The following is a 27,787-nucleotide window of genomic DNA, read 5'->3' on the forward strand; positions in this document are numbered from 1 at the left end:
GTTTCATATTATTATTCGTAATACGTTTTGCAATCGTGATAATCAGATTATCCTTGTTTAAATTGAACCTGATTTGAATATAAAAAAGGGCCCCATAAATTCAAAATCTGAATAAATTTTTGGCGTTTGTTGTGTTGTTTTCTCTAACACACACTTGACAGCTTTGTGTATCACTTCTGCTTCACACACTCAACAAAGCTCCTCCTTTGGAATCCCCCACCACATTTCAACTACAATAACATATACAACGAACATCACCTCAGTACATATATTAATATATAGAGATAAGAGCAGATGGCAGACGAAGAAGAAAGCGAACTAAGTGTGGAGCAGAAGATAGAAATAGCGAAATGGTTCCTTCTTAATTCTCCTCCCGGTGAAATTCAGTATGTTGCTAAAGGTAGTCTTCCTCTTTTTCCTTTACCTGAACGTATACTTAATGATATGTAATATTGTTTGTGTAAGATTGATCATTACCAGCATTGTAGTTTATTCATTTGCTATTTTTGTTGTTAACTGCAGATGTTAAGGCAATATTGAAGGATGATTATGTGTATGAAACCGCGGCTTCTGAGGCGTTTTCCATTTATAATAAATCTCATCTCCTTTGCCTTCCAATGCCTAATAACTCTGGGGATGTAAGCGCCCCCTCTCTAACTTAAATCAGGTTGCTTTTTTGGGATGTTATAGAGAAAGAAAGGTTTAATGTAATAATTTCTAATATATTCTGCTAATGTGTGCCTCTACAAGTATTATCCTCTTTCATTTTTGAGTGTTTAATGGTTTTAGGTGCTGATAACTGCGTTTAACGAAATTGATGCCAATGATTATCTTGATCCTATCACTGCTCAAGTTGCCAAAGTTGACCATGTCAAGCAAGTAAGTTATACCCTTATACAAATATTTCTTCATTGTTCTTGGGATTATGCAATACTCTTCAGTATAGCTCGAAGGTGCGAGCTTTTGTAGTATTCTCTTCTCCTTTCACCCTTCTTGAGTGTGTAGTTTCTCCTTATTTGTAGTTTTTTCCTTCTCAAAATAATACATCTGCACCAAAATAGTGTCAATATTTATAAAAATTTATTAGAAGTAAACTGCAGTACAATTTTTGGATAAAATCCTATAATTTGTATATGTAAGGCTTTTCATTAGCGGATTTCTCCTATATGATGGATATATTTAATCGGTTCAGGTTTGTACAGAAGTGAGACGGGCAAATGATGAGGAACTTCCATTCCCATATGTCGAGGAATATCGGTATTATTATATTTACCTATTCTGTATAGGATTTATCTTTCAATTTGTGAGAGTTCTTTGCATTGCTTGTAAATTCTACCCTGTTTGAGATGACCAAGTTTCTAAAGAATATCCATGTCTACACATGTTTTTACATTCACTAAATCTGTGTTGAAATTCATCTCTACATTTGCGTGGGTGGTATAAGTATTACTGATCTCTTGCATATTATTAGAAGATATTACCTAATTGTTTCTAATACTATCATCGAACAATTAGGCCAGTATGATCTTTGGCAAGGAATTTTTTATGATACTTAGGCTACATTTATTTGCAAGACCTACAATACTTTAACAGTTTCTATCATACTTAGGCTGCACATTGTTCTGAATTCTTGTTGTATTCTGCTGTCTTTCTTCTATTCATTCCATTGTTTATTTCTAATTTCATGAACAGTCTAGCTGATGTAAAATGGATAATTGGGCAAAAATGCGGTCAATAAGTTATTTAATCGCCAACTGTTTTTTTTCATACCTGCAACTGGTGTGATTATTTTCTGACCACAGTGTCACAGACTGGTAGAATATGTCAGCTAAATATGCATGTTATATTTACTAATGACTTCGATAACGATAGTTAATTTATCTGGTTCACTGTTTTGATTCTGATGTTTCACCAAAATAATAAATGGCGTCAGTGAGTTAATTTGTTAGTATGGGGTGCTCGTAGCTTGTAGTAATTTTTTTAATTTTGATCATTGCAACAATCTCCAATATCTTTTTGTTTAATAATTAAACAACAATCTCCTAATTCCCCTCCTCATAGATGTGCAGTTGATGCAGAAGTAAGTAAGTATGTCGGTGAAGCTTATCCTAAAGGTGTTTGTTCGGTTTTCTGCACAAGTGGAAAGGATGTGGAAGAACCTGGATCCGATTTTGAACTTGTTGTGGTTATTTCAGCTGCTCGACACAGCCCACAAAATTTCTGGTGTGTCATACATTCTTTACTTGACCTTGCCCTTATCAACCTTTTGTAACCAAAGATTTGTATGTATCTCGGCATGTTGTATGGTCTGGCCCCTGTGCTTTATAATGTATATGTAATCCTAAAATATATTGTTTGAGTTCATACGTAGTAATCAGTTTATATAGGATTCCTTTGGTTGATGCAAAATGAACCTTAAACATATTATAAGTTTAGACCATATACCCTTTTATTGACTACTGCATTAGCTGTTTAATAACATGGTTACAGAGCGATTTGACAGCACCAATCATCGATGCCTGAATCATAGATGCCAATTTATATATTGTACCACTTGACCTAATTTGTCGAACATTGGTTGCTATCAGCTTCATTGTATCTCTTCTTCTTTTGCAAGGATAAGACAGTAGTTTGGCTATTCCAGTACCCTACTCTTTATCTACAATTATTTTTTGGTTTATGTCTCAGTAATGGAAGCTGGCGCTCTGTATGGAATATCGAGTTGAAAGAGGACTTGCAAATTGTGGAAATAAAAGGCAGGCTGCAGGTTTAGTAATTTCTAAATAGTGTGAGAAAGAATTTTTTGTATAAACTGTATTTACTCATTGAACCAACACTACTTACTGTACTATCTTCAGGTGGGTGCTCACTACTTTGAAGAAGGAAATGTCCAGTTAGACGCAAAACATGAGTGCAAGGACTCAACAATCATTCAGGTAAATCTCCAAAGATCCATATTGTTGGTTTTAATTGTTTTCTGCTCTGCCCCTGCTAGGTGTGCTGGCTGATATGTTCTGTGTTTTTCAGGCTGCTGATGATTGTGCAATTTCCTTGACTAACATTATTCGCCATCATGAGACAGAGTACCTAACTTCTCTTCAGGTTGAAGCATATGTTTGTTTAAGTAGGTAAAGTTGAATTCCTTCAACTCATTAATCATTACTGACACTTGCATTATACAGGCATCATATTCAAACTTACCAGATACTACTTTTAAGGTTTGTTTCTGAACTTTCACAAAGAAGATGCCAATAGGTTTAGTACCTTATTGCTGCCATTTAATCATTTTGTGTTGATACATGGAAGTAATTGTATGACGGTATGACACTGTATGGGCGTCGGTTCTGCTTCCATGAGCTGCATGTCAAATATAGGCCTTAAGCAATAAATGTCTGGTAATGGCATATTAAATCAATAAATATAAGAAGGTTACTGATATGTATAATTCCTGAGAATCAACCTATAGTGTATAACTCAGCCAGGATTCGAACCCAATTGAATTACATGCGGGGGCAAGGCTTATACTCTCCTGATATAATACTAAAAGAATAGATGTAACTGAATAAGTAATGGGGCAAGTGCCTCCACTGCCTCAATGGTGAATCTACCCATGTTTGTGAATGTCGGAGAAAATTAGGAATAAGGTGTTGTATGCAGATTTTCAAGCTTTCTACTCTATTCAGATTTCATATAACTCAACTTGATCAGCTATCCTCATACTCTAGAGTACGTTAGTATTTCCCAGTTTGCTCCACAGCTCTACTCCACCAATACCGACATTCAAAATTTAAATAAATAGAGCTCTTTGTATTTCTAGTTTCTTGTGTATTAAATTCAGTATTGATGTAGCCTCAAATAGAGAAATCAGTATTAATGTACCAGTAACTTTAATCTTTTGCAAATAAAATGCAGGATCTCCGTAGGAAACTTCCAGTTACTCGAACATTATTCCCGTGGCATAACACTGTGCAGTTTAGCCTGACTAGAGATCTTGCAGAAGAGCTTGGAATCGGAAAGCAGACCAATCAGTAGATTGTATGCTTCTTCCTAAGGTTGTAGGATGCACCTCTCAATACTTGGATCTTTTTTCTTTTCAGTGTCCTAACTTTTTGATTGGATTTATTTTATCTCTTAAGTGATATCTTTTAGAGCCATTTTACTATTTCGTCCTTGCTAGTGGGCCTAGTTTGATTTGCATTCACTGATCTCATGCACAGGACACTAGATACTTGATATGCTTCTGTTATCATGTGTTTGTTATGCCAAATCCTTTTTATTCAATTTACCACATACTTTCTCTGGAGACATGAAATGCACAGGACACTAATTATATGAACATGAATCTGCTTTTGAAACTTTTGTATGTTTATTATTGATTTAGGTGGGGCTGCTGGAGGCTTTGTTGATTCATGTGAAGATGCTGTTGATGGCTGTTTTGACAAGCACCTGGACAGCTGAAACATGTCAAAAAAAATTTAGACAAGATTCTTCTGATGTCTGTGGAGTTTCCCTTGTGCATATGATTAAATTTTATTAGTATAATTCAGGGATGACTTTTTGTATCTGAATTACCTATATACATTGTGCATTTGAAGTAATTTCAAGCATATATATAAAGATCTTCAGGTCACCAGTTTTTAGCAATCTTTGTCTATGCTAATGAGATACAAGGGCATATACACATGCCCTCATTATTCACCACTAGGTGCATCTCAACCTTCTATGATATGAAGGTTCCTCCTTGAATGAACACAAAGATTGCTAGCACAACCTAACTTGTAGATAAGAGAACATGAAGTTAAGCCCTAGGAACCCCCGAAAATGGATGAAGTGAGAAAGATAAGAAAACAGTCACTTTTTACTAAACTTGAGCATTAGAACAATCTGAAGAACGCGAGTTTAGTTCCCTCCCTGAAAATTCTATTATTACTTGAGAAGATCATCAGTTTTTCCCTCCCCGCAATTTCTATTATTACTTGAGAAGATCCTCACAGAAGATAGGTAAAGAACTCGTTTGTTGTTAATCTGCCTCCCAGTAAATTTATGCTGTAGCTGAGTATGTATGAGATGCCAAGGTATAGAGATGCTTCTTCTAACAAGAAATGTATAAGATGAGTCTGTGCCTTTTTGCAGTGATAATATTTGTCTGTTACATAGAATCAGTCTTGCATATTTCACATTTGGTTGTGGTACTGATAGAAATTTTAGCTCAAGTGTAATGTAAAGCAGTTAATTATTTCAAACAAGTCAAATTTCTCTACAGGACTAGTTAAACGTCACACAAGTCTCAAGTTACAAAAGTGGAAGTATAAACACACAAAGGAGAAACCTGATCTACTTAAATCAAATCATAATGTGTCTGTCTATTCTAGCGGAATGGTGCTAGAGGATTTGGAGAACTTGGAACTTTAAAGCTTCTTAGTTCCTTGCAGACGTGATCCAGCATACCTAAGAAGTCTCTAACAATCACAAATATACGAAGAGGATTTGCCTCATCTTTGCTTACGTTTCCATGGAAATATTCGGTTATCTCTCTAACATGTAAGAAGACTCTACTTTCATCTACTTGCAACTCCTTCAAGTTCTTCTCTGCACAATTTAGGAATGATCTCATTACCTGCACAAATTTACTACTTTTTTCCTCTTCTGTCAAGTCCTTGTTCACCAAATGCTGTAACTTTGTCATTCCATCTGATAAGTTTGAAACTGAGCTTGCAATGACATCTAAATCAACAGTAGCCGTCTTCTTGACATTGAACAACTCCGTTGACAAACCAGAAATAAGATCAAGGCCCATTTTTCTGTAAGTTTCTTCTCGATCTTCAACATTCTTGCTCCTGATTTTCTGATTGTTAATCTTTCCGATGATGCTTTCTGAAATTTTGAGTCCTTCTGCCCGTACGATCTCCTGGACAACGAAGTGAAGCAATGTGGTTTTTCCATCTGTTCCTTTAACATCTGCAAGCTTTAGGAGGGTGTCTAGCTTAAATGCTCTGGCCCCGCCCCTGATTGTTCCAATATTCATCCTGTTCCCTGTTTTCAGCACTGCCTCGAGTAACTTAAGGAAGAGCCGGCTTGATCTCAGTTCCTTGCAGGCATCCTGTACGGTCAAGAAATATTTGTTACACACACAGGTAAAAGGCCCTGAACTACTTAAAATGTTTATAGAGCTCCAAGTTTGCCTTCTTAGGTTCAAAACCTAAACATATATTACTCTTTTCTTTATTATGCAATAAAAATATTGGTACGAACTGGTTTTAAGATGACAGCTACACGGGAGGAGAAAATATTTGATCGATGGAAAGAAGGCTATTTTATTCGGAAGTTATAGTATCAGGTGTCTCAGTTGTTTTACCTCTAACATTGAGAAGGACTTCCTCAGATGATCAACTTCATCTTCAAAGGTTTCTTTGTAAAGCATGGCTTCGATCCTCATAAATGCATGAGGTATGTTGAGCATTATCTTCACAAATTTCTCTGCTGAACCTAATTGGTTGATGTCTCCATTATAGCTTGAAAGATTGGCCTCTTCTTCTTTAGTGGGTTCCATCTTAATCAGTGCCTCTAGTTGTTGCAAAGACAATCCAGCACCTGCACCATTCATAAACAAAAAAACTTTATGCTGCCTCGTATAAATTGTATCCGTATGATTTGAATTATTGATTGTCTACCTTGCACAAGTGCATTACAGACTTGTTCAGTAGTCACATTCAAGGCTTTAGAAAGTATGGTAATATTTTGCAGCCGTTTGGGCTCGAGAACATGCTTGCTTGGAGAAGGACTTTTGCTCTTTGTGTCATCATTCTTCATTGAATTCTTCAGATTGTAACCAAAGAGTGACTCAATCATTTTCTCATCAAACCTGTTCCATGGTTCATCAATATCCTATATGAAACTGAAGCAAGACTTAATTTATGAGCAAAGCATAAGCTTACTTACTCAAATGAGTTTGATCTCAGCTTGTCCCATACCATTGAATGATCAGACACAGCTCTAACTTTGTCCCAGTGAAGTGGTTTCAGCTTTGCTAATGGGACACCATCTTTGCTCAGTGGAGTTTGTTGTGGAAGTGGTGGTGGTGGAGGACCTTTTAATGAGTTTCCATATTCTTTTGTAGGTGGAGGAGGGATTGGTGGTTGAGGAATTCCGGTGGACACTTTGGGATGGTCATGAGGGGATGGTGGCAAATCGCTTCTTGGGGTTTGATTAGATCCAGAAGAAGAACATGAAGTTCTAGGTGATGATAAGTTAGGCTTATTAGCAGAACTCAGGTTCATAGATGCCTTTTCTGAAGGAGATTTATGTGTGTGAATGAGTGGAGGCGGTGGTGGTGGTGGTGGGGGAGGACTTGACGGTGATTTCAAAAGAGGAGCAGGTGATGAGATATGGAAGTTCATTGGGGAGGTTAATGCTTTTGACACGTACAAGGATTCTATTTCAGAAGTATCACTATTACCCTCTGAAGCGTTGGAGAATCTTGCACTTGATGAATGTGAATTGCATAGAGAATGGAAGGACTCGTCATCAGACGTATGAGCTTCATCAGTACTATTTATTGCACTAAGTTTAGAGCTACTGTCAACATCATGCTTAAGTAATTCATCAGTTTCATTTACTGATACAATTTCTCCAACAGCAGAACTTTCTGCAGTAACAGAATCTGACGCGTTCTCTAATTCTGCGACTGTAATAACAGAATCTGACGCGTTCTCTAATTCTGCGACTTCACAATGTTTCCCATAAGGTGTTGTATGAATTGGAGATGCATTTACATTAAGAAAACTTTGTTTGATGGTAAAAGGTTGTGGTTCTAAAGCACTCCTTACAGAATCAAGGTATAAAAGGCGAGGGCTCGGATGAGAAGTTACCTTTGACACTGAACTGTGAGAAGCAAAAACATACTTTGATTCACTTTGTGTCCCTCCTTCAATGCTATGTACTATCGACACCGTGCTTCTTGATTTCTTCTTTTTCCTGAACTTCTGGCATCCCCATATGAGGCCAATCCCACATAGCACAAATGTGGCACTAGTAGACACAAGGATTGCAACCAAAGTTCTTCTACCCCTACCTTTTCCTTCATTATCCTTGTGAATCTTGCGAAATGGTACTGTGACACGGGGCAGAGGCTGAGGCCGCGGTGATGGATGATGATGATAACGATGAGAATATACTTGATGAGGCAATGCTGGAGCAGGAGCTGGAGCAGGACCACCAATGGGGCATTTAGCTTTATAATATGATTCTTTTCGAATGCTGAAGCTCCTTAGGCCAAGCAAAGCTCTGAATTTCCCCAAATTCAAGCTTTTAGTATCCTCTCCTGCATTTCTAGTAGGATGATAACTTCCCTTGCCTCCTCCATGGAGACTTCGAATATCGAAATAAGATGGTGCATTCAGGATAGCACCAGGAATCAAAAAGTGGGAAAAATGCAATGAAATGAACATGAAGATTATCAAGAACATCATGCAGAGGATCTGATATCCATAACCCATGATTTCTCTTCTTTATATTTATGTATCATTCAAGCCTAGATCATTTACCAATCAAACCACCTTTAGCTTTCTGCATATAAATCTACTAGTCTTATGAGTTATGAATATGAAGTACAAGTAAAGAGAGACTTTAATGCTACTCCAAGTAATCCCTGAGTATGGCAGTTGCAGTTAGCAGTTGTACTGAACTATTTACTTAAATTTTTTTCTCTGTCTCTTCTCTCTGATTTTAATTTTATAAATTTCATAAAAAATGTGTAAATCTACAGGGTCCAGGTCCCGACTGATGCAATAATCTTTGAGCGTTTTTTTTCGGCGGAAGCTTTAACCCAAAATTTTTCAACTTAAATACATGGGATCATCCTAGGATTTTTGTAGACAATCACCTCTAACCAGCTGTCATATCTTTATGTCTGTTTAAGAGAAAAAGTTGATCTATTTAAGGTTTTGGTGATGTTTTAAAGTGTTTTAAGATCTTTCAAGGCTCTGAATGACTGAATCTAACTGCATGGATTTGTTACACATGAACCATGCAATTGTGATTTTAATATGTATGCTGCTGGGTCCCAGTATTGAAGTTAGATTTGACCTACTATTCAAGGTAGTCATTGTGTAAACTTTCTCCAACATCCCTTGGCCCCCATTGTTAGTTAGGATTGAGAAGACAGATACATATGATCTATCACTTTTCCATGTGATCTTCATTATTATCGTGTTATGATACTAGGTTACATATATGAAAGCAACATTAGATGTCAATGACTCAGTTTACTAGAGTCGCGTTAGTATTCAATCAGGATTTTAAATAATGTGCATCAAGTACTCGAGAGTCTTTTCCGCCATTTATAAAACCACTTGATGAAGAAAATCAATTAAGGACCGGATGAGTATCAATCTTAAAGTGTGTTTACATCTGATTATGCCTTGTTCTATACTTCTGGATATGCCGATTTATAAACCATAAGCTAACAGGATTAAAGAATCTGGAAACGAATGTGATGGAGACTTGAGGTCTAACATAGCTTGGTGGCCAAAATTTTGTTTATCTGGAGGACTATGGAGTAAGGCAGTTCCTGTACCAACTTGCACATGCTACTCTCCCTGCCCACCATCCATATTTAATTTTGTTTTTCTATAAAATGTAGAGTAAATTTTTTATTTTTTACAAAAATAAAAAAATAAAGCATTATGAGGTACCAGTGTATAAGTGCAGAGTAGAATCATGTGTACATGAGATATCCCGGTTAGATGTAATTCTGGTTCCGCCACTGACTAGGATCAAAGAAGCGTAAAATTCACACAGTCTTTTATATAGGGATGCATATATTCAATTTATTTGAAACTTCGAATCCTGGGAGAAATTTTAATAATTCTCCAACTATTTAAGCATTTAACGAAAAATGTCTAGTTTTAAAAAAAGAATAATAATTTCGAAACTGTTATTGATCACGTTTCTTATCATCATCAACAATAATGTATGTGTGGGCAAGAAATAATGCAGTTTAGTAACAGACAAAAGTTGTTACTAAACGTTACTGTAATACTTAGTTTGTACTTGTCTGTAATTCCTTTCTTGCACCGTCTCATATGTGCATATGTGTATATAAAGATCAGTCTGAAATTTTTGCAGTGAGCAGAAGAGTGTTCAGTAGAGTGTAAGTGATCTATGGCTGATACAAAAGGTGAAATTGCACATCAGCACCTCCTAGAAGTGGCTGGAGAAAGTAGACAAGGACCCGCTCTCGGGGAAAAAGATGCAAAGGATGAGCAAAAGAAGAAAAGAATCGCGTCGATTGATATCTTCAGAGGCTTCACTGTTGCTGTAATCTCATTCTTTCTTGCTCTTAACATTTTTAAGTACTTGCGAGTTTTTTAATATTAGTTCTTGTGTAATTGAAGTCAAATAGTCGAGGATTTGTTGATAGCCTGGTGGCAAGTTCATGGGGATGGATTCTCACGCTCCCTTCCTGTATACTTAAAAATAATGGATTTTGGGAAAGTGTTGTATAGTTGGTAGAATTAGTATACTGTTCCTCTGAAATGTGTGTGAACGCTGAATTGTAGTTGATGATACTGGTTGATGATGCTGGAGGCGAATGGCCTATAATAGGTCATGCTCCGTGGAATGGTGTCCATCTTGCTGATTTTGTGATGCCATTCTTTCTATTTATTGTGGGAATGGCCATTGCGCTTGCTCTCAAGGTTTGTTCTTCACTTCTTCTTTTATTTTCTTCGTTGAAATCAAATTATGTGTTGGTACTTCTTTATGGACATGTGTTTCTCCTTGTCCAGAGAATACCAAGCCGTCACTTGGCCATCAGAAAGGTGGTTTTAAGAACTTTAAAACTGCTCTTTTTCGGGATTCTGCTTCAAGGTCAGTTTTTTCTTCAGTTCCGTTCATTTTGTCCTCTTTCTGCTTCATTGTAAAGCTAGCAATTAGATATCTAGCACATTACTGCTCATAAAGAACAACTATTAATACATTAGGTGCCTGCTGCTCCCGTTAATATTTCATAGTGTGTGTGTCGTAATTGGGAATCCCAAACTGTGACATAGCTTAACTTCCTTCCATTTCCTCTCAAAAAGGTTATGGCTTTTAGTTTAAAAGTTTCTTAATTTGTGTTTCAACTAATATACTTGCTCAGTTTTTCACTGCCCTAAAACCAAAGTGACATTAGCCTCTATGTTCTAACCAACGGTTAATTATGCTGAAATTAGATTAAATCTTGCATTTGTGGTGTCTGAACTGATGTTATAGTTCTGATTGCTGTGATGAAACTGATCTATGTTGCTTGATAAGCTGACATCTATGAAAAATCATTTGAAAAAGAAAGACAGACAAAAAGTGTATCATAGTACCAAGGTTCTTCATCAAGATACCTGTTATGTACTTACAAATCTTTATCCCATTGCAGGAGGCTTTTCACATGCTCCCGACGAATTAACATATGGGGTCGACATGCAAAGAATAAGGTGGTGTGGTATACTGCAGGTGAGGTCTATTAACTTTTCCACCCAAAGAAAGCCAAAAGATTTCTTTGAATGTGTATAAGATGCTGAGGTATATAGATTATTCTTTGAGCAAAACAAATGAATTAGTTTTATCAGCTTTCGGCCCTCTACTATCGGGTGACTAACAGGTTTGCAGCAATTTAATTTTCCTCTTGCAGAGAATTGCACTGGCGTATTTTGTCGTGGCACTAATAGAAATCTTAACGCGAAGTGTAAAAATCAAGGAGGATTCGTCTACTAGTCAATTTCTCATATTCAAGACATATATTTGGCACTGGTAAGTATTGATTCTTTTCTATCCTTAGACAAGATAGTGGATGAACTTTTTTACATATTGTTCTTTTAATTTTAGGTTGCTAGGAGCATGTGTTCTTATAGTTTACCTGGCTGTTCTGTATGGAGCTTATGTTCCTGACTGGCACTTCATGGTCGATGATCCAAATAGTGCCGACTATGGAAAGATCTTGAGTGTAAGTCTTTGAATTCCCGTATTCAGTTCAATATCAAAGTATTTATAGGGTCAAACAGACTGCTGGTACAAAGTCCCAGCTTCCTCCACAAATGAAGACAACATTAGAAGTAGATCCCTTCTATAAGTGACAAAAGAACTCTGATAACTCTGATTAGCATTCTGGGAAATATAATAGTTGCAAAATCTGCACGAACTAAGTTTAAAAAGAAGAACATATAACTGAGAATCTTACTTTACAGAAAGATCAAATAATTATTAAAATCCCTAGAACAGACATGACAATAAATTGCTATATATTAGATGACAATCAAGAATGAGATTTTTTTGTCTACTGTCACTATAAACAACTTCACGTTTTGTCTCAGCTTTGGATTATGAAATATCCATTTGGTTCCAACAGGTATCTTGCAACGTAAGAGGGAAACTTGATTCTCCATGTAATGCTGTTGGTTATGTTGACAGAGAATTGATGGGAATCAGGCACATGTATCAGAAACCAGCTTGGAAGAGATCTAAAGTGAGCTTCTTTTTACTTTTTCTAATGATGAATGTATACCATTCTACATTTCTGGGTGCATTTAAGTCTATATTTTGCTACTTGACAGCCATGTTTCTTGCAAATATCATTGTAGGCTTGCACTATGAACTCTCCTTATGAGGGACCTCTTCTAGAGGATGCTCCAGCATGGTGTTTGGCACATTTTGAACCCGAAGGAATTCTAAGGTCCTTTTCTGTACCCTTTTTACTCATAGTTTCTCAGCGTTGTGAGGACATTTGTCCACGTGTAATGTTGATAATCATTCCCTCACTGGGAATAGAACCGCAGCAAGTTATTTATTTTGGTTTATATATAGATGCGAATAGCTTATTGCTATTCAGTATTTAATAGTAGAAGTTTGTAAATGGATTTGGTGTGTAGAGAGGTCTTCTCTTTGTAAAGGTCTTTATATTTATGCATGTTTTTGGATAAAAGTCCTGGTTTTTTGTTATCAAGACACGTTAAGTTTACAAAATTCTGCCAAATTAATCTATATAGGATATAACTTAGAAGAGTTGTTCAATATGTTACTAAGCACTGTGGACTAATCTTACAACTGCAGCTCTATCTCTGCTATCCTCTCAACAGTTATAGGGGTGCATTTTGGCCATGTTCTCATCCATATAAAGGTTTTTCCTTTAAATTACTGTTAAATTGTGATAATAGTAAATCCTTCTTTTAATACAAGCTGTATAAATAAAATGTAGGATCATTCCACTAGATTGAAACATTGGATTGTGATGGGCCTGTCCCTCCTTCTCCTTGGTATTGTTCTACATTTTACACATGGTAAGAAATGTATTGTTTGAAAATAAATCACTTTTTTCCTCTTACCATCCTGCATTTTCTTTGTTCTAAACTTTTTTCCTCTGTTTGCAGCAATGCCTCTAAACAAACAGCTCTACACCTTCAGCTATGTATGTGTCACGTCTGGAGCAGCAGCATTGACGTTCTCAACTTTCTATATACTGGTACTAATGTCATCCATGTCGGATATCAATTGAAGTTTATAATGTTCATTGCTCAGTATGAAGTTCCCCTAGCTATGATGACAATTAAACAGATATATAATGTTTCCATCGATCTATGACTTTCTCTTAACTAGATTGTGATTATCTTTTGAGCCAGGTAGATATTTTGAAGCTGAAGTATGTCTTTCTACCATTTGAATGGATCGGTATGAATGCTATGTTGGTCTACGTCATGGCTGCTGAGGGCATCTTTGCAGGATTCATTAACGGGTGGTATTACAAGAACCCCCACAACACACTGGTATTTCTTCTTTAAATTGAATAATGTTTTAACCATAGGCCAGCAAGGTCCTGCATTTTTGTCAATTATTGATAATTTGTGACGATCTTTTTAATCTATCTGTTACAGATATACTGGATTCAGAAGCACATATTCTTTGGAGTTTGGCATTCAAGAAGAGTAGGACTTCTGCTCTATGTCATCTTTGCAGAAATACTCTTCTGGGCTGTTGTGTCTGGCATTCTGCATTGGCAGGGCATCTATTGGAGGCTTTAGCTCGAAACAAAGACGCTATTCGCCACTTCATGAAACTCGAGCTCTTAATGCAATTTCATGAACACTTTCTTGCTTAAGGGTCACAAGTCTCATGATCCATAAGTAGTTAAACTTCTGTCTGAAGCTATTTAAGTCTTCATATGGAACATGATAATAGACTAATAGTCTTCATACATTTTGAATAAGCATTAAGAATCGTCTAAAGAAAGATTTTGTGCTCCTAGTCCTCTGTTTAAAGATTTCATGCACCTGATGTTTTCGTAGTTTTAATACTATGTTAAGAAAAGGATATTGGTTTGGGTTAAATATAAAACTGGTGCAGAAATATATATCATTTTGCTATCAATTTCAACGAGATAATAATTAAAATCATTTCTCTAAGTATTCCTTGAATAAAATTAATATTGATAGAGTTTTACATATTTTCTTTGTTACTACACTTTAGATTATATATTTAGATTTCAACGGAATAATAGCTAAAATCATATTTCTAAATATATGTTCGTTGAATAAAATTATATATATATTTGAATGTTACATATTTCTCTATCTAGCACTTTAGATTATATAATTAGATTTTAAGAAATTTATTTACTATTTACTTTTAATTAAAACAAAAAATAATCATTAATTTAAAAAACATTTTTTAAAATATAAATATATTACGTTTATAAAAAAAATCTAAATATATTATTTAAAATATTAGAATTCATAATTTGTTACTCTGATTGTGGTAAGATTTAAAAAAAAATAATAAGACTCAATTAATATTAATTTTACACTCTAAACTAGCGGTGGCAATTTCAGGTAATGGGTCGGGTTTGTGTCGGGTTGTCTTACCCGCTCCAGTTTTTGGATCAACCCAAATCCGACCCGAACTTGAAATGGGTTGAAATTTTCAACCCGAACCCAACCTGTTTAGTACCCATTCAACTCGAAAATACCCGTTTTGACCCGAAATAAATTAATAAATAAATATTTTGATTATAATAATTATATTTATTTTAATATATTAGAAAAATATATAAATAATAATTTATTAAGATCATATGTGAATAAAAAGTATTTTTAATAATATATAAATATATCATAAATGTATTTTATTTTGTAATATAAATAAATAATTAACATAATATATTATATATATAAATATTTCGGGTCGGTTTCGGGTACACTGGGTCAACCCGAACCCGACCCGAGTTTTTCGGGTAAAAAAATACCCGATTCGAAATATGAAAACCCCGACCTTAATTCGTATTTTTTTGAGTCGGGTTTCGGGTCGTGTCTGATTTTGTCACCCCTCTCTAAACTCATATTTAAGGTCATTTATTTAATTTTATTATGATTTTAGATTTTAGTGATTCCAAAAATTAAAATTACAGTGAACTAATGTGTTGTCAACCATGAATGCATTTACTTCATTTTTCTCTTACATCTTATAAAAAATATTATGAGAATTAGTGATGAATTGCTACATGCTTTACAAGAAAAGGATCAAGACATTGTTAATGAAATGAATGCAGTTAATGTCACGAAAAACATGTTAAGATCTATGAGAACAGATGGATGAGAATCTTTTTACAAGAGGTTACTTTGTTTTGTGAGAGTCATAATGTTGTTGTTGTTGTTGCTATGAGCTAAAGTTTTGTTGATCCTAAATGAGTTTTACACAATTCTGAGGTGTTAACAAATCTACACCACTACCGCAATGAAATGTTTATAGATATTTTGGAAAGACAATTTCAAGAGTTAAATAACCAGTTTGATGATATTGGTACTGAATAAATTCCGGTATGTCATATCTTGATCCTCAAAATTAATTTTATGCGTTTCACAAGGAGAGATTGATAGATTATGCAAAATTGTATCCGTCTGAATTATCGCCAGTTCATATTATGGAAGTTAAAAAGGAATTTCCTACCTACTTTCAAGATGTCACACATGATGAACGATTTGTGGATCTTGATGGCAATGCGGAACTTGGTAGAAAAATGGTTGAGACAAGAGAGCATACACTTCATCCTTTGGTTTATTTACTCATCAAGTTGATTATACAATCTTTAATTTTATATATTTGGAGTTATCCTCGTACAGAGATTTAAAACTTGTAGAAAACATTTTCACGATTATTTGAAATTTGTCACATAACTTGATCATTTATTATAATTGGTCATTTCCATATCAAGATCAGAATGATCGTATCTCGATGATCTTGGGGAGACATTATGAATTATCCTTACTAGGGTTAAGGTTTTGTTCATATACACTAAATGATAATTATGAATATATTATATGGTTTCTTTATTATTGAAGTTTTTTTTAATTAGAATGAGCTGTTAAACTTAAACTTGACCAATGAGATAATAGATTCGTGATATCAGAACCGCTTTTCAACATAATAGTGAAAGTTCTTCGATTTTGAATGTATACCCGATTTTGAGCGTATACCCTTCCACAAAAAATCTAATTTTATTGATACTTAGATTTTAGCTTATGAAAATATCTACATATGATGGGTACGTGAGCCCAATATCTATAAATGAGCAACAATCTCGGGAAAAATAACAACGAGATTGTTTTTCTATTATTTCTAAAGTAAAAGCATATTTTGATAAAAAAATCATATTTATATAAGAATTTTTGGAATTAAATATTTACGAGATGGTTAATATACTTTACTTACAAAAATAAATAGTTATTTTAAGAATATAATATATTTTTATAAAATTAAGTGATTAATTTTTGAAAAAAGTAAAAAAAAAAAAGTGAAAGGGGGGTGGTGAGTAGAGTAAATAGCAAGCAAGAAAAGCCCACACACTCGGCCACGTCTAAGGTCTAACGGGTGAGGCAAGGCAGCAGATTAAGATAACGAGAAGAAAAGCAGCGGAAATTGTTTAGACAAACCCTCCCTCCGCGCTTTTCATTTCTCTATCAAAACCCCACCCACCCCTAGATTTCAGACCACTCTCTCACCTTCCCCTAATTTTATTTTATTTATTTTCAATCTCGTATCGGTTTCGAATTGGCCGACTCAATTATGGCCACCGGAGATCTGGATCTCATGCATCCCCCTCCCCCTCCCCCTCCCGCCGACTCCGGCGCCGACGCCGGAAAAGAAGCGTGTTCGATTTGCCTGGACGTTGTCTCCGATAACGCCGATCGATCCTTCGCCAAGCTTCATTGCGGCCATCTCTTTCATCTCGGTACCCATTTTCTTCATTCCTTTTATTTCTTATCGTTATTGTTTTTCTGTTTGTTTATGTATCTATTTATCTCGAGCTCGTGCGATTTTTTCGTTCACTATGATGTAAAGTAGTAGCTGTTGATTGTTCTTTGATTCTTGTATACTATGCATCACTTCGAGCTTAATGCTGCTGACGTATTTATAATCGAATTGTATTTAAGGGATTTTTTCCGGTTTTTTTGTTCTGTCTTGAGTTGTATGTATGTGTCCGTATTAGGTCAATTAATTGCAATTGAGTGTCTATAAGTGTTATATGCTGTCACAGCCTTCTTTCTCGCACCAGAATTGATTGCTATGTCTTTGGCTTTGTCGTGCTACTCTTTTTCAACTTAATAACACCTTATCCTAGACTCCACTATGGTACATATGCAAACTCGAACTCTGCCACCATGAAACCCCCTATGTCATGGAAAGCCCAAGTTTTTCAGTTGTTATTTAGCTATGGACTGTTTTTATTTCCATGTTGTTTTTAGGACCACTAATGGAGTATATCACGTGGAGTTGCAAAAGGTGGTTTGTTCAAGCATTTATTGGTGACCGTACATATTTTTTGTCACAAGTATCTAGGCCATGAATCTAAGGAAAAAAGTTCCCTTGTTAGTCGATTTCATTTGCCATGTAATCATGACAATGTTGGTAGTCCTGAACATTGTAATGTTTGCGTATTGTAAGAGTCATCATTTTTCTTTTTAAAAGATATTTTTAAATCTTTGCATTCATTACACTATTTTTATGCCAATGTCTGAGGGCCTGCAAATATTCCCTATATGAATGAAAATCGTTATTATCTTTTATTGGTTGATCTGTACTTAAATTACTCTTGCATTACTGCCATAAAGTTGGGAATTATACCTTCCAAATTGCAGTGCATCTTTCTGGTAGGCTGCCAATACCTCTATTATATAGCATATCACATTTTCGAGTAATATTAGTAAGGTGTAACTATCCAAAATTGAGGACATTCAGATGATTTTCCGTAGTTACCCACATACAACTTTGGAAGGTTTGAAATACCATCTGGTTGGTGCATCTTTCTTGGGTATTCGACCACTGAAAGTATTACAATGATATTTTCAACGGTCAAGTTTGTTAATCACAATGTTATGTATGCTTCATTAAAAGTGTCAAGCTGCTGGAAAATTGAAAATGGAATTGGTCTATATGTATATGTGATCTTGTACAGATGACACATTGTTTTTTAACCTATATGGTATTTCTTGGCCAAAATCCAATATCATGGTAATCATGATAAACAAAAACAAATTGCTGTCTTAAGGCTACGCCTTGGTACATGCTTGGTGGATTCAACATTCGTTTGGAAAATCGGATTTTTGCTCTGCCAGTTGTGTTATTTTGTGATGACATCGGTGCCACAGGTCTTTTGTTGCATCATGTGCAACATTTTAGAATGAAACATATATCAGTTGATCTACACTTTATAATCGATGCAGTTGGTATAGGTTTTTTTTGTTGTTTCCTATGTGAATAGTCAATAACATCGATTAGCTTGCTGATGCGATGGCGAAACTGCTCCCCTGTATTCTCATTGCAGATGGAACATTGTTTTGCAGGGGATTATCAGACTTATTAATATTATATTGACATTCGTACTATTTTTATGTGTAAACATTCATAATTTAGTCCTGCCATATTCTAGCAATTTGAGCTGAAGCTTAAATCCACTACTATAAGAAGAAATACTTTACCCCCCATTCTGCTCATTTTTTCTTACAGTTCTCATTGTAGGAAGTTTTTAATACCATAGTTTTTCGCTCTTATTTCCTACCTCCATTTTCCTCGTTAAAATTTTATTCCCAACTTTGCCATTTCAGTTCCGCAGACCAAACATAACAATATTATATATAAATTACTAGCTAACTATTCTTTGGTTTTTTTCTGAGGAATACACTTTAAGACTACATGATCTCATCCGTGTATCTCTTTTATCATGTATACTAGATGCTCCCGTGCTGGATAATTGTGGAATGAATGATTAATATCTTATGGTTGTGTGCAGATTGCATTGGGTCGGCATTTAATGTTAAGGGAGCTATGCAATGTCCGAACTGTCGGAAAACTGAAAAAGGTCAATGGCTTTATTCAAATGGTTCCCGTCCATATACCGAAATTAATATGGAGGACTGGGTTCCTGACGAGGATCTTTATGATCACAGCCATTCAGAAATGGTAAGAAAATCTTATAAGGCAATTTACATAATTATCGCTTTTGTAATTTTTTCTAGAATCATATCTGAAGCGCTATTGCGCTTTCAGTCATTAATGTTAGAATTTAGCTTTGTTTCTTCTTTCCAAGTAAACAATTAGTGCATTAAAGACCTTGTAGACCACACACACATGTAAGAGGTTGATGTATAGTGTTGAAGATCATGTTTGTATATACAGAAAGTTTGATTGAATACTTCTGTGGTGTGTGGGGTTTTTGTATCCAGGAAATTTTCCTGCGTAATTTGATTGCGGCATTGGTCAATATATGCTCCAGTTACTGCTAGGACTAGTTTACTGAACTTTGTTGTTGTTGTTATAGTAGTTGTTATTATTATTATTATTATTATTATTATTATTATTATTATTATTATTATTATTATTATTATTATATTATTATTATTATTATTATTATTATTATTATTATTATTATTATTATTATTATTATTATTATTATTATTATTATTATTATTATTATTATTATTATTATTATTATTATTATTATTATTATTATTATATTATTATTATTATTATTATTATTATTATTATATTATTATTATTATTATTATTATTATTATTATTATTATTATTATTATTATTATTATTATTATTATTATTATTATTATTATTATTATTATTATTATTATTATTATTATTATATTATTATTATTATTATTATTATTATTATTATTATAATTATATCTATATATATATTTAATATTTTTTTTTTTTTGGAGGGGGGGGGGATTGTACTTGCATATTTTAGATCGAAAAGGAAAATTTTGTTCTGATATGAAGGTCTAAATTCAATGTTTTAACCGAATTGTGATGGGGATATTTTTGACGATTTTTTAGGCTTGCTGATGCAGAGAATTTAAAAAAGGAAAAAAAAAAGATACGTAGGAAGAGATAGATATCGCTCTTGGTGACTAAATTTATTTTCATTGGAGTGGACCACTTAGAAATATGTGAGCAACTGAAAGATTTGACGTAGCTCAAATGAAAGATCGTTGACGTCTTTTAGATCAGTTGGGGAATGAATGGGGATTGGGTGTCCAATTAATAATTAATACTCCCTCCATACCAATTTAGATGAGCCTTTTGCTCATTTCACACATATTAAGGAGTATTAAAGGGTTGTTCCTTTTTCCATCTTTACCCATACTTATTGTGTTGACTTCTTTTGTATATTAGCTAGTGGTACATTGAAAATGATAAATAAGAGAGGGTAACAATAGAAGATTGTTGATAAATATGCATAGAAAAGTGAGAGGCTCAACTATTTTGGGATAAATTTTTTTCTCAAAAGGGTTTTAAGTACAGAAAAGAAACTATGGTCCTATAAGTAGGTATGACCTCAATATATGCCTTCCCATTTTTATCAAAATAAGTCTGTCTATTTAGGCTCAACTATTACTTTAACTGTTTCTTTTTAGTTATTTGTCGTCATCCCTAGACAAATGTTCCATGATTGCTTCAAGAACTTTTGTTTGATTTTCTTGGCTGGTTTAGTAAACCTTAGAAGCGGGTAAGCTGTTAGCTGCTGTTCGAAATCACTTTGTTTGCATTTGCTTGCTGTTCATGATCAATACTTAGCGGTCTATTGCTTGAACTATGATATGCTCTCTTACACATTGATGGTTGCATCATTTTTACTGCTAACCTTTCGAGTGAACTCATTCCTGCAGCAAGGCTGCTTTTTTCAAGTTTTTGACAGTTAATGGTTGCTTAGTGTTATTCTTTCTTCTAGAACTACAAACAAAGTTTTTTTAACTTCCGAAATCATAATGGCTAATATATTTTTTGTTGCTAATCTTTGCAGTCGTTTGGAGTTCACTGGTGTCCCTTTAGTGGATTAACGCGACATCCATCATCCTTTGAGTAAGCACACATTCCATCTGAAAATTTTCTATTTTTGCCTTGGAATGTTTTCATTTCATTTTCGTATTTTAATTCTTAGAGCTGTGGGGGTTATTTTTTTCTTTTCCCCAGTTTTTCTCTGAGTCCTTTCTATGAGCAACTTTATTTGTTTTTTGCATATTCCAAAAGCTGTCTATTTTGCTCTATTAGACTCTAGCCGATGGAAGTACATAAGTAATACCAATGAGCACTTGCACTTAGCTGACACAAGTAATAATTAATAGATACTAGTGTTTAAGTAACACTTAACTTGCATATATTGTAATATAAACCATGTAAATGTTTACCAGCACTCAGCATGCACAAAGCACAATCCCTCTGTTGATACCGGTGTTTCAAAAAAAAAACCTTGTTTTACTAGTTACGACCCTGAAATGATATGGATCCAAGTATGTCTATTATAATTTTAAAAAAAAAGTCTGTCTATTATATGTAGCCTATATAAGGCCTGGGACAGGGAGTTGAGAGTTAATTTATCTGGATTCCAAGTTAAGTGTGAGAGGCTCTCTCACAGACGAGTCTTGTTCAGACCAATACGATATAGACTCATCTAAACATTCTTTTGTGTCAAGGCGTGTGACTAGATCCTACGTCAAGAAACATAACACTAGGATTTCTTCTTTATATTTAGAATTGGAAAATATTCATTGTTCAAATCATATATATTTTTCTGACATCGTGCTTTTATTATCTGCAGTGAAAGTGATCTCTCGCCAATTCCATGTAAGTTTAGTTTTTTGTGTAATTCATAGTACTCTGTGACCTTTAGCAATTATAGACCTCTGTTTTCTTTTTGTCAGATCATGACCTTCTTGGACAACATGCTGTATTTGCTGAACATGCAGCTGTATCTTCTGGTTCTCATCATTGCCCATATGTTGCCTACTTTGGACCTTTTCCCTCATCTTCAAGTTTCAGGGGAAGTGTTTCTGATGGCTCTACTTTCAGCAGTCACTGGAACAGCCGATCAGCTGCAAGTGAGATGCCCACCTCTTATGCTTTTCCCTCTGTGGATGTCCACTATCACAGTTGGGAACAGCAGTCATCTCTCTTCCCTACAGCAAGCAGCCGCGTTCCTGGTCCTGATCAGGCCTCATTGCCATCAATGACCCAAAGGGCAGCGAGGAACAATTTTGATAATCCAAGACCAGGATCTTTTGTCCATCCGTTTGCTGTTGGCCATGGCCATGGGTAAGCTTAAACAACCTTATTATGTTATATCACTATCAGGTAGCTTGATTCCCATAATTGTTCTGTATCTTCTGTATGTGAAACTGGAAAAGAAAATGCTTTGTGGATAGTGTTTTGACAAAAGCATATTAGAATGCATCCAATCTGCGGGTCACTGGCATCCTATCTTTTCGTTACCGCTCCGTGGGTTGTTTAGGACGAGCCAAATTTAAATCAAGTGCATGTTTTATCTCTTATGTGGGTTCATTGTTAGTTTTTATAAGCTTCATTCTGGCAATGTAATTTTGAGTCATTGTGCTGATTAAGTGACCCACACAAACCAATAAACGGGCAGTCATTTGTGGAGTATAAAATATAATTTTAAAAATAAATGATATTTTTTGTAACTTCTTGTACATTATTAGCACGACTTCATTGAATGAATCTGTGTAAAGTGTCGATACTAACATTTAGTATCATTGAAGAACTGTTGAATTATTCCATTAGACATCCAAAGCATGTGCATCTCTTTCAATCTTTTTGTCCCTTTCCATTTAGGATGTTAAGTTTTCATGTGATTAATAGTTCTAATGCTAGGTCTGGGAGCTCGATTGCTGCCTCAATGTTTCCTCCATACCCTGGCAGTGTTGCTCGTGCCAGGGAGCGGGCTCAAGCTCTTGAGGCTTATTTCCAGCATCCTCCTGGCAATTCACAAGGCTTACATACACCGGTCATGCCCACCCTGCGAAGGTCCAATGGTCACAGGAACATGGCTCAAGGTGATACACTTGCCTTGTCAATTGAGCACGGCAATGGCTTTTACTTCTTATCATCAAGCCCAACAGCAGGAAGAAATTTTGCAGAAGCAGATAACTCGATGTCAAATCATTTCTATGCCTGGGAAAGAGAACAGTTTCCTTCCTTTCCATCAAGTGAATCTGATAGAGATCCTATATGGGGGCTCGTCCATCATCAGCTTCCAGGTGCCCCTGACACCGGCATCAGGCCTGCCAGCTTTCGTCAGAGGCATGGATCTGAAAGAATGACATCTCAGCACCGGTCATAGACTTGTCCTGCTCTTGTCGCTTCTGTTGATTGAAAGTATCATTGCTATGACTTTAAACTTAACAATTTGAATGTCCCGAGTAATGGTATGTTGTGATGTTTGCTGTCTGTTAGGCAGAAACTGTGACTGTTTGTGGCCCCTAGAAACGATCTATCTTGGCTGCCACCCGTGGTAGTGGAAATTGGCTATTGCTGGTTTCTGCTTTTAGAAATAAGGTGATTTGGTGAAGGGTAAACAAAAGAACTTCATCCTTTGGCCTTTGATTCACATTCACTCTGTATATATATTATTTAAAGGACCTGAAGTTTTAGACTCTACATTGTGTCCAGCTTTCTGATTTTCTTTGAGGGGAAATATATTTAGGGTGCTGATTTATGCGCACCTTAAATTTGTTTATGCACATCGTATACCATGTTTTATATCAAATTATCCTTGTCCATTATCATTTCAACCAAATATCTTATTAATTTAAAGGGGTAATTTAGTATAAATTAAATGGAAGGATGTGCATAAATAAATTTGGGGTGTGTATATATTAGCAACTTATATTTATGCTTTTGCTGATTTCGAAGTAGAAAAAGTAATTTAATCTTGTTGAATATTACCTGTCAATTCTTAATTGGCGTCGAGAACAGGGAATTCATGATAATAAATTTGGACAAATGTGTAATTAGGGGCTGAGCTGCTTCTCCCTTCTGGGTTTTTTTTTTACCTACTTGCCCAAACGACCTCTTAGTACTATAGTGGTATAGCTTCGGTAAAAATGTCCTAGATAGGAGACTAGAGAACTAGAGAATTGTGCTTATACTGTTATACTGTTATACATATAAAAATTGTTCCAGAGTTGCAAGAATAGATTATGTTCTGTTATAAAGATGTTCTTGAGTGCTTTTAGGAGAGGGATAGAAAATGTTTTCATTCATCCTATTGATATCTTACGTATGACGTATCACGCCCATTTTGCAAAGGAAAAAAATAAATAAATCAAATATCTATCATCTGTGCAATAAAAAATTTGATTGATGAACTGACAAGTCTGGTTTGTTGCTAGCTGTTTAAATATTATTTTTTAATATTTAATTAGAGTTTTATTTTTAGAAAATTACAGAAAATGTAATTTGGCACTAGAAGTTGTATGTTAATTTATAACACACTAGTTGAGAAGCCGCGCGTTGCGTCGACTTATAAAAATTATATTAATGATTCAATATTAATATTTGTGGAATAAAATAATTTTGTAACTGTCTATAAAAATTATATTAATGTTCCAAAATTAATATTTGTAGGAAAAAATAAATTTATATTATAAAAATCTTGACGTAATACCAATACCAATATATAAAATTGTAAAATTGGACTATAATTCATAGTGAAAAATTAAAAATAAATTTATACACCTAATTAACTATATAAAGCATGACGAATCTTAATTTTATTTGTTTTTTTTAAGTAATCATGTTCTTACATTGTCACTTTTCTCCAATTTTTTTAGATTGATTGTGCACAAAAACATTTAATTTAAATCTGTGAGATAGCGGTCTATAAATACCCTTGCTTGTAACAACCTTTATTTTTTAATACTCCATAAACAACATTTACTTTAAAGTTGCTTGAACGCAGTGTTCTAAAAATCCCCGATTTAATCTATTAATCCCCGATTAATCCCCTGCAAGGTCGGTCACCGATTCGATTTTTGAAATCCGATTAATCCTTATATATATTTCTTAATCGAAGTATATATGGTATATTATTAAAATTAAAATACTATATTACTTTAAATATGAATAATTATGGAGTTTATGAATATAGTAAATATATTAGTTATTATATAGCTAATATAATAATAACTAAATATTAAATAATATTTTAATATTAAAATAAATTCGATTTTCCCTCCGATTAATCCCCGATTTCCGATTAATCCTTAAATCGGTAGCTCAACCGATTATGTCCGATTCCCGATTTCTGTAACACTGCTTGAACGGAGTAAATAAATAATGCATGAATAATTTTTTCCTGTATACAAAATAATTTATATAAAAATTAACAACAACAAACATGTCCGATGAACAAAACAAATATTATAAAAGAATAATCAACAAACATACATCACTAATAGTTAATTTATTGATGTCGATCATCAATATCGACTATATTTTTTTCCCGTGTTTGGATTTGTCGACTCCAATATAACGGTCTATAACTACCTTTGCTTGCAACAACCTTTGTTTTTTTAAACCTTTATGTATAAACAGCCTCCACTTATCGTTGCAGAAGAACAACAAGAGAACTATCACCAGAGAGAGGTAGGTTGTGGTATTGAGAGGAGGTTGTGTTAAGATGATTCAAAACCGAAGCGATGTGAGAGGTGCCACCTATACGCCTCTCGCTTCTCCTTTATATAAGTATATTGATGATTTTCTAAATGGAATTAAAAAAAAGGGATCATCTTCTCGTCAAGCCTAATGAGCTCCATTATCGTTCAATCATGATATAAAATAATCATTTTTTTATTTTATATAACTACAGATAGTAACTATTAGTAGTGACTAGCTTTTTTTGCCCGTGCTACGCACACGGGTATTGATTCTCTGATTTTTTATTAACTTAATCTATACTTCTTTCAAAAAAAAAAAAAAAACTTAATCTATACTTTTTCTCGTGATTAACCCCAAATCTGACGGGTAGTTGGCGTAGTCAGACTATTTATTATGAGTTTTAGATTATAAAATTTTATGTGTTTATTAGCATTTTGGCCCGTGCTACGCACACGGTATGATTTTTTTTTTCTTTATCTAGATAACCTATACATTTTTTATTAACAAACAGTATGATGATATAAGTTTTGAAAAACAACGTATGTAAGATTCAAAATACTCAAGTTATGTTATTTGCGATCAGTACGTTGTAGATGTTAAAATATAATATATATACAAATATCGATTGAAAAAAATAAAATCACGTAACAGAAATTATAACGACGCGGACTATATAAATCTTTGTATTTATAAACATAAATAATTATAAACTTAACCAGATTATGCAGATTATAAAGCTTTCATCCATTCCTTAATTAAAGTGAATATGCTGATGATAGACTTTCCTCCCGACCTTAATAAAAATTGATAAATACATTAATAAATAGTTAACCTTAAAAGAATTCATCAATAAAGGAATACATATGTAGTCATAATTCAGTTACATTACCGAAATTATATGCTACAATTATTGCCAGAAATTATATGCTACAATTATTGCCTATTGAAAATTGATAATAAGAAGATATACGTGATAAATATCTATGATGGAATATATATTGTATTGATTTTTATAACAGAATAGATTTTTCATTAGTATCATTAATATTACCAAATATTTAATATAATAATAATATTTCATGTTTCGAATAAAATTTATAAGTTTGTGGATCTATTATCAAATCATTATTTGTATAGTTAAAATAATAAAATATACTATGTAATTTTTTCTAAAATATATATAAAAGTCATGAAAATAGTAATGACTATATAACTAAAATTTCTCGGCGTCGCCCCGTATCTTAAATAAAATAACAAAAATTTATAATAACCTGTATGTAAATAATTTTATAGTTAAGTTATTTAAATGAAAATATGCTCAATTTTTATTTAAATATTAATATGCTCATTGCATTTTGGCCCGTGCTACGCACACGGGTATGATTTTTTGAAAAATTTTGTATATGAAAACTTCCTTCTCAAAAGCTGAAATTATGGAGTGAGAAAGGACTCCATTAATTTGAAATTATAACAAAACTCTTGATTTGCTTATTGAATATAGTGTATACGGAAGACAATACATTTTCTATAAAAATGGATTCTAATAATAAATGCCAAAATCATTGAAAATCAAATAAACTTTGACTATGTTTCCTTATTTTCATATAAGTTATAGCAAGCTAGATTCATGTATCTGAAAATTTAAAAGTCTAATATATAGAAACTTTCTTATCAAGAGTTCTAATTGTGGAGTGAAAAATACTCCATTAATCTGAAATTATAACAAAAAATCGATTTAAAATTGAATACAGTTAAAATAGAAAACGCACAAATTATAAGAAAAAATATTGTAGTAATAAAT

The 27,787-nt window shown here is 34.0% G+C and overlaps 4 protein-coding genes across 5 annotated transcripts; 3 read left to right on the forward strand and 1 right to left on the reverse strand.

The window, feature by feature from the left end:
- Positions 1 to 138: 138 nt before the first annotated feature.
- On the forward strand, positions 139 to 4,644 carry LOC108227909 (F-actin-capping protein subunit alpha-like). The gene is made up of 11 exons (XM_017403301.2): positions 139 to 400; positions 523 to 638; positions 790 to 879; positions 1,193 to 1,257; positions 2,062 to 2,223; positions 2,689 to 2,767; positions 2,859 to 2,936; positions 3,028 to 3,102; positions 3,183 to 3,218; positions 3,913 to 4,052; positions 4,382 to 4,644. The coding sequence occupies exons 1-10, from the start codon at positions 295 to 297 to the stop codon at positions 4,030 to 4,032; spliced, it is 927 nt and encodes a 308-aa protein (XP_017258790.1). The 5' UTR covers positions 139 to 294; the 3' UTR covers positions 4,033 to 4,052; positions 4,382 to 4,644.
- Positions 4,645 to 5,292: 648 nt separating this feature from the next.
- Positions 5,293 to 8,617, reverse strand: LOC108227545 (formin-like protein 11). The gene is made up of 4 exons (XM_017402750.2): positions 6,940 to 8,617; positions 6,672 to 6,862; positions 6,356 to 6,591; positions 5,293 to 6,100 (listed from the first exon to the last, which is right to left on the reverse strand). Exons 1-4 carry the CDS (start codon positions 8,493 to 8,495, stop codon positions 5,369 to 5,371), a joined length of 2,715 nt encoding a protein of 904 aa, XP_017258239.1. The 5' UTR covers positions 8,496 to 8,617; the 3' UTR covers positions 5,293 to 5,368.
- Positions 8,618 to 9,964: 1,347 nt separating this feature from the next.
- Positions 9,965 to 14,268, forward strand: LOC108227546 (uncharacterized). Its single transcript, XM_017402751.2, has 13 exons — positions 9,965 to 10,317; positions 10,560 to 10,697; positions 10,788 to 10,869; positions 11,411 to 11,487; positions 11,666 to 11,784; positions 11,860 to 11,977; positions 12,380 to 12,496; positions 12,612 to 12,703; positions 13,081 to 13,147; positions 13,226 to 13,307; positions 13,398 to 13,489; positions 13,647 to 13,790; positions 13,899 to 14,268. Exons 1-13 carry the CDS (start codon positions 10,162 to 10,164, stop codon positions 14,043 to 14,045), a joined length of 1,431 nt encoding a protein of 476 aa, XP_017258240.1. The 5' UTR covers positions 9,965 to 10,161; the 3' UTR covers positions 14,046 to 14,268.
- A 2,579-nt stretch (positions 14,269 to 16,847) lies between these two features.
- Positions 16,848 to 23,985, forward strand: LOC108227548 (E3 ubiquitin-protein ligase RFI2). Of its 2 annotated transcripts, none has more exons than XM_017402752.2 (6): positions 16,848 to 17,248; positions 19,307 to 19,476; positions 21,335 to 21,393; positions 22,130 to 22,155; positions 22,233 to 22,623; positions 23,200 to 23,985. In XM_017402752.2, exons 1-6 carry the CDS (start codon positions 17,083 to 17,085, stop codon positions 23,666 to 23,668), a joined length of 1,281 nt encoding a protein of 426 aa, XP_017258241.1. In that variant the 5' UTR covers positions 16,848 to 17,082; the 3' UTR covers positions 23,669 to 23,985. The 2 variants fall into 2 exon arrangements, with proteins under 2 accessions (XP_017258241.1, XP_063935739.1); XM_064079669.1 differs by having other exon boundaries at positions 16,857 to 17,248; positions 23,188 to 23,985.
- Positions 23,986 to 27,787: the final 3,802 nt, after the last annotated feature.

The sequence above is a fragment of the Daucus carota genome, chromosome 6 (genome assembly GCF_001625215.2).
Source record: "Daucus carota subsp. sativus chromosome 6, DH1 v3.0, whole genome shotgun sequence".
Lineage (NCBI taxonomy): Eukaryota > Viridiplantae > Streptophyta > Magnoliopsida > Apiales > Apiaceae > Daucus > Daucus carota.